This window comes from Haemaphysalis longicornis, unplaced genomic scaffold (assembly GCF_048455015.1).
Source record: "Haemaphysalis longicornis isolate Haplotype H1 unplaced genomic scaffold, Haemaphysalis longicornis Haplotype H1 scaffold_6, whole genome shotgun sequence".
In the NCBI taxonomy this organism is placed as follows: domain Eukaryota; kingdom Metazoa; phylum Arthropoda; class Arachnida; order Ixodida; family Ixodidae; genus Haemaphysalis; species Haemaphysalis longicornis.
The window spans coordinates 41,458,361-41,464,566 of record NW_027526407.1 but is presented as its reverse complement, the minus strand read 5'-3'; the positions used below and the strand labels follow the sequence as shown (position 1 = coordinate 41,464,566).

The following is a 6,206-nucleotide window of genomic DNA, read 5'->3' as shown; positions in this document are numbered from 1 at the left end:
GGGTTTTTTTCCCGCCAAGGGTGTCGCATAGTTCCGTGTCTACTCTTGCACCCTACTCAAGCATGCGGTCTGCGCGTCGCGGGCATCTGATTTCACCCATCCGCTGTTCCGGCGGCGATAGCGACGAAAGATCGCCGCATCGTTGTCCACTGGACGGAAACTGGCGTACTGCCCCCGTGGATATATAAGCGTCTCCGAGCCGTTAAGTGGCCGGCATTTGCGTGAACCGGCCCAGTATTCCGCCGGCATCAACCGCCAAGTGACAGCCATGACGCTCCAGTGCTGCCGGCGCGAAATGCCGGCAATACTCTTCGTGTTCGTGCTGCTCGGAAGTGCCCAAGGCGTGGACGCCAACAATGAGGTTAGTGCGAGAACACGCGGCCTCGACATTTAAGCTTACGTGAGAGCTTTGATTGATTGACTGTGAGGTTTAACGTGCCGTCGCTGCACACGCGATGAGGTACGCCGTTGTGGAGGGCTCGGAATTAATTTTGCCCGCTTAGGAATCTTTAATGTGCGCCGAAATCTCGAACACATGGACGTTTTCGATTTTCGATTTTACGTAATTTCAGTAAGAACGCAGTGCTACTCTGAACTACACCTCCTATTTGCGTTTAAAATTTGACTATATGCTCGTAGAAAATAAAAGCAGCTTTGTCTTTGCCCCGCCTGAATAGCCTTCCTCCAATTCTCGTCTTAGCATGAACGGCGTTGGCAGCCAACGGCTGTGCAAAAACGTTCTGTGAGTTTCTTTGTCCCCGCCGCCTCCCCCCTGTGGCCGTTCTCTTGCGTCCGGCAAATACCCGCGCGTGATTATCCATGCTGCTCGATCGCTGATGGCCTGAATGTCCAACGAGACGAAAGATCCACCGAGTCGGAAGGTCCAATCCATAACAGGATCGGCAAGACAAAAGATACACCGAGACGGAAGGGCCAATCGATCCCGAATGTCCAACGAGACGAAAGATGCACGGAGTCGGTAGGTCCAATCGAGCCAGATTGTCCAATGAGATGAAAGGTCCAACGAGACTAAAGGTCCAACAACAAGATAAATTTAGTGCGCTCATTCGGATGAAGCGGATGGCAATGGGTTTGAATCAGTTGTGTAAAATGTTTTACCCCATCAAACTTCACTGAACGTTTTGGAAATTTTGTTAGTCCTATGCATGTAGGACTCAGTTTTGCGTCCACGTAACCTGTTGCACGGAAGCGTATTTGATGATTGATTGATTAAGTGATCGATCGATCGATCGATCGATCGATTGATTGATCGATTGATTGATCGATAGATAGATAGATTGATTGATTGATTGATTGATTGATTGATTGATTGATTGATTGATTGATTGATTGATTGATTGATTGATTGATTGATTGATTGATTGATTGATTGATTGTGGGTTTTTACGCAACGATGCTAGACAGGCGATGAGGCTCGCCTTAGTGGAGGGCTGCGGATTTATTTTGACGCCCTGGGGATCTTTAACGTGCGCCGAAACTCGAACTCAGGACGTTTTCGCTTTTTGTCTCCATCTGAGAAGCGGTCACCGCGGCCGGAAATCGTACCCGCGACTTTGGGTTCCGCAGCACAAGGTGAGCGTATTGTCCCGCGATGTTCTGGTCAATTTCAGTAATATCGCCTGTCAACAAAACAAACAATAAATTTCGTTTTGGGTACTGCAATTCGTCAGGGTCTAATCTGTTGGGTTCCTCGCACTCAGTGTGGTGGCATCACTGAATAAGACTGTTGTCAGAAAATCATACTTTGATAATCACCCATAGGCTAGAAAAACAAACATCTTGTACTTTTCATTATCATTGAAATCAACGCATGATCTATCCTAATTAGTCGGCCGGTGCACCACAAAAAAGCTAATTGAGGTTATGATTGACGGGAATAAACGTGCCGACAAAAGAAGCTCGAGAGACAGCGGAATGCATAATCGAATCGGTTAAACCTCGACAACCAGACCTGTCTCTCTTTCGCACCGTTGTTGTTAAAAATGCCGTTCATTATTGTACACTTCTAGTTATTACATGGGCGGAAGGCGAAAATTGATCCAAAGATGACAAACATTTTCCAAGTGTTAAAATTCAGTACAAAATAGAAGTGTCTGAACAAAAGATACTGTGAGGCTTTGCGAGCAGCAGTTTGAGTAGGAGGAGGGGCTACGGATCAATTTATGACACCTAATTGATTTGAACGTGAGCCACACTCGCGCTACATAGACGTTCTTGCTTATGCTACTTTATCGTTCAGCTGCCTAGTTTTTGCTTGGAAAAAGTGTCTATCGTTGCCAGTAATCAACCGAAACTTCGTGTTCTCTAGCGCAGTACCAGTACCTTATTCATGCACTGAGCTGCCATATTCTAGAGATGGAATGGTGTAAAATGAGATTGCTATATAAATGCATTTCTAATATCACTGTTTGCGAAGGCGGCAATACTGTTACACTATTGGGAACTCCGCGCCCAATCGTCACACCATTCTGTGACTTTCTTCATTCTTCGCCAGTCATTGAACTGCTTGCTGAAAGTGGAGCCCACAAAAAGTACTGTGTACACTGCACACGCCAAGAACAAAAATTGATTTGGAATTTTAAAAATACTACTCACCCTAGTTAACTGGTTGCTGAGTGGCAACTAACCGCTTTTTTAAACTTGTTAAACTTGTGTTTGTGTTTGCATTGCGTAGACGGGCGCAAATAAACATGGTTTCCTTCGTTTATGCAGACGCAAATGCCGCATTTGAGTTTTAAAGCCCGAAAGAAGAAAAAAAAAATACCATGCGAGGTTTGCGGCGGCCGCAACAACTGCAGTAGTAACGCGAAATGACGCAAACCCATCTCGCGATGTAATGGACGACAACCAAGATTTTAGAGTTCACGCATGCGCACCTGCGTTCATGTAAAGGATGTTTTTTGGGAAATACTTTTGTGCAGTTCGCAAAAAGCATGTGTCGGAATAAAGTTATTGTGGTTTATTTTCGGAGTTCAAAGTAGTTTCGGTTTCGGTTTCGCTGTGCAACACGCCCATAGTTTCAACGATATCTGTGATCATGCATTAGCCATACTTCTCGAGTCACCATGAACCCCTGGTCACATGTTTTCGACTTCAGAGACGGACCGGATAAACCGGAAGAAATAAAGAAATTCGGTGGTCAACTGTAGACAAGAGCAGCGCAGGACAGAAGCGGTTGGAGGTCAATGGGAGAGACCCGCCGCGGTGGCTTAGTGGCTAAGGCGTTGCGCTGCTGAGCACGAGGTCGCGGGCTCGATTCCCGGCCGCGGCGGCCGCTTTTCTGATGGAGGTGAAAAGCAAAAACGCCCGTGTGTACGAGATTTCGGAGCACGTTAAAGATCCCCAGGTGGGCGAAATTAATCCGGAGCCCTCCACTACGGCGCGCCTCATCACCTACGTTGCGTCGGCGCGTTAAACCCCACAATCAATCAATCAATCAATCAATCAATCAATCAATCAATCAATCAATCAATCAATCAATCAATCAATCAATCAATCAATCAATCAATCAATCAATCAATCAAGCAGGTCCATGAGAGAGGTCTTCGTCATGCAGTAGACCTGAGTAGGTTTATGATGATGATGATGACCATTTCTAGCGAGCAAGTAGTGTTTCATATAACTGACGTATGACGCTTCGCCGTAAGCTGCATATGCCTGTCCGACGGGTACGCCTGCAAAAAATCTGTAGCCAATTAAAAGCGAGGTAATGTAGGTAAGAAGGAAATGGAACCAACTAAGTATTTTATCGCAAACAGTAAAACCTTTTCGCAGGGTGAAATAGGAGCCCGGTCTTCAGCTCGACCACACATTTGGGTTCGATAATACTACCAGAACAAACGTAGTAGCTGCTGATTAGGTAGTTATTAGTAGCTGTAGCAGTAGCTGTAACTGTGGCTGTAGTAGCTGTTGTAGTTGTAGTAGCTGTAGTAGTAGTAATACTACTGGGTATTAGTAGTTGCTGATTAGGTATAGCTGCCGATTGGGGGGCTAGGGCAAAGCCTACTGCACAAACTTTATTCATTTACTCATGCAATACGCAGCTTAGCAGCTCAAAGTACTGCAATATAACAAGTAAAAAGCAATGTACGATACGGCGGGGGTGGGCCTCAACATATGTACTTGTTATTTGTAAGCCTCGTTGCATGTTACCGAAGCCTAATTTGATGAAGCACAAAGCGTTGGCATCCAGTGTGTGGGTTCAAACCTAGGGGTAGAGGCCTTTTTTATTCGCCTAATGTGTTTAATTGGGCAATTCGCCGGCGACGCGGCGGATATTACGGAGAAAAGACAAGTAAGTGAGATCCGTTGGTGCGGGAGAGACGTCCCGTGGTTCAATATCTCCGATGAACTGGAGCACCGGATTTCAGCCAAAGCTTCCACCACAGCTCGGCCTTCCTTACTGCATGAAAACATAGTTGTTAGCTTTAAGCGGCGCAAGGAGGTTTAGTGGCCCATTTCTGCAGTCAACAACATGTTACTAGCGGGTCATTACGATTTCTGAAGCATCACCAATGCGCGATTACAGATAACGTCAGAAGCCAAGGACATATTGCACGGCGGGACCAAAACCGAAATTTTCTCGACCTCCCCCAAAATAAACCACACAACTACATTCTCACAATTTTTCTTCAAGCCGATAGCACTAACATTTTTCCAAGGAGAAAATAGCATTGACAAAAGTGCAATGCCGACTGCATAAAATTTAGAACACTAAACATCGTCCAATCGCATTGGAAAGCCAGTTCGCCTCATAGGAAACGTCAGGCGATGTGCTTGGACGATGCCCAAGATTTTAAACTTCATGTATACGCACTTAATTGTTTGTCAATGTTATTGTTTTACAAGAAACGTTAGTATACTATTACCAACAAGCACATGTATCGGAATGTAGTTGTAGTTTGTTTTTGGAGAGTTGTTAAAACCAGTTTCGGTTATGGTTCCCGGCAGCAACATGCTTGCTGTCCAACGTTATCGCTGTTTGAATGTCGTTGTAGGCAGCATGATAGGTCAGGTAAGGCTTCCAGCCTCGCTTAAAATCGTAACATTCACTAGCGGAGGCGTTCGCAGTGGCTGCATGCCCTCCGCACCATCGGAGACGCTCAACTGCGAGACGCTTCTCTCAAAACTTCAGAGCTTGCCTTGCTCGTCTCTGTGTCGTAAGAGGCGCTTTCGCACGAGGCCGGCAGTCGGCGGATTCGGCACTGTGCCTGCAAGCTACCGATGAGATGTCAACACCATGCCAACGAAAACTCGCCGGCGCGTGAGTGGTTGTGTGGACGCAGTCTTTAAACTCGCTCGTAATGCAATGATAATTGCAGCGCAAAATTGTGAATGCAGTAGAGAAAACATTACCTTTGCAAAAAGAAACCCACTGCGAAAAAAAAAATTCTATCAGGGCGATTCCACGAGAGAACGAACATGCGTGTACACGACCATTTTTTTTTCATTCTTGTTTTTTTATTATATGTACGCGCAATATGGAAACCCCCGAAAATCAAGTTTGTTTTCTCCTGAGGTGCGTAGTTCGGGAGAAAAAAATGTTTGAATGTGCCCGGAGCGCAGCGGTGGTTTCGGCAACTGCAGATTTTTCCAAGTTTGCGTCTCTGTGTACGTCAAGGAGTACAAGGGGTGTGTATAAAATGTTTTGGCCCATAAACTAGACCAGAATGCTAATCCGTCTAACGCAAAATCAGCGTCGTGCAGCGAACAAAAAATTTAAAAAAAAATCGTGAAATTAGCCCAGACGATAGTTTGTTAGTGTTTTTGACGCCCCCTATCTACATTTCTTCTTTTCTGAAAAACTTGTAATTCGGACATTTTATTGGACATACGTATCTGAACGCATCGACAAAAAATGGTGTTTGTAGAAAATTTAGAAGTACTAAAAAAAATTGAATAACTTCGGCTCTTTTTCAGAAATTGCGCAAATTCAAAACTCAATATAAAAAAAACCCCACACTCGATTTTCTTCAAAATTGCAGAAACAAGACTCCTTTACTTGCGCAATAAAACTGTGGAAAAACATGTTGCATCATTTTGTTGAGAACAAAGTTATAAGGGGCCAAACTTGGGGCTCGCGCGACGCGTCTTGGCGCGCCGCGGTAAGTTCCGGCCGCTGTTGCCGGACGTTGCGCGGGTGTACACGGGCGGTAATTCACATTCCACTGCCGCATGCCGGCACG

At 45.5% G+C, this 6,206-nt stretch overlaps 1 protein-coding gene across 2 annotated transcripts in view; it reads left to right on the top strand.

The window, feature by feature from the left end:
* The first annotated feature begins 227 nt into the window (after positions 1-227).
* Positions 228-6,206, top strand: part of LOC144142512 (fibronectin-like) — a 64,856-nt gene continuing 58,877 nt past the window's right edge. For both annotated transcript variants that reach the window (XM_077674074.1, XM_077674073.1), the window contains exon 1: positions 228-361. In XM_077674074.1, the coding sequence (XP_077530200.1) occupies positions 269-361 (93 nt within the window). In that variant the 5' untranslated portion in view covers positions 228-268. The remainder of the gene's footprint in view (positions 362-6,206) is intronic.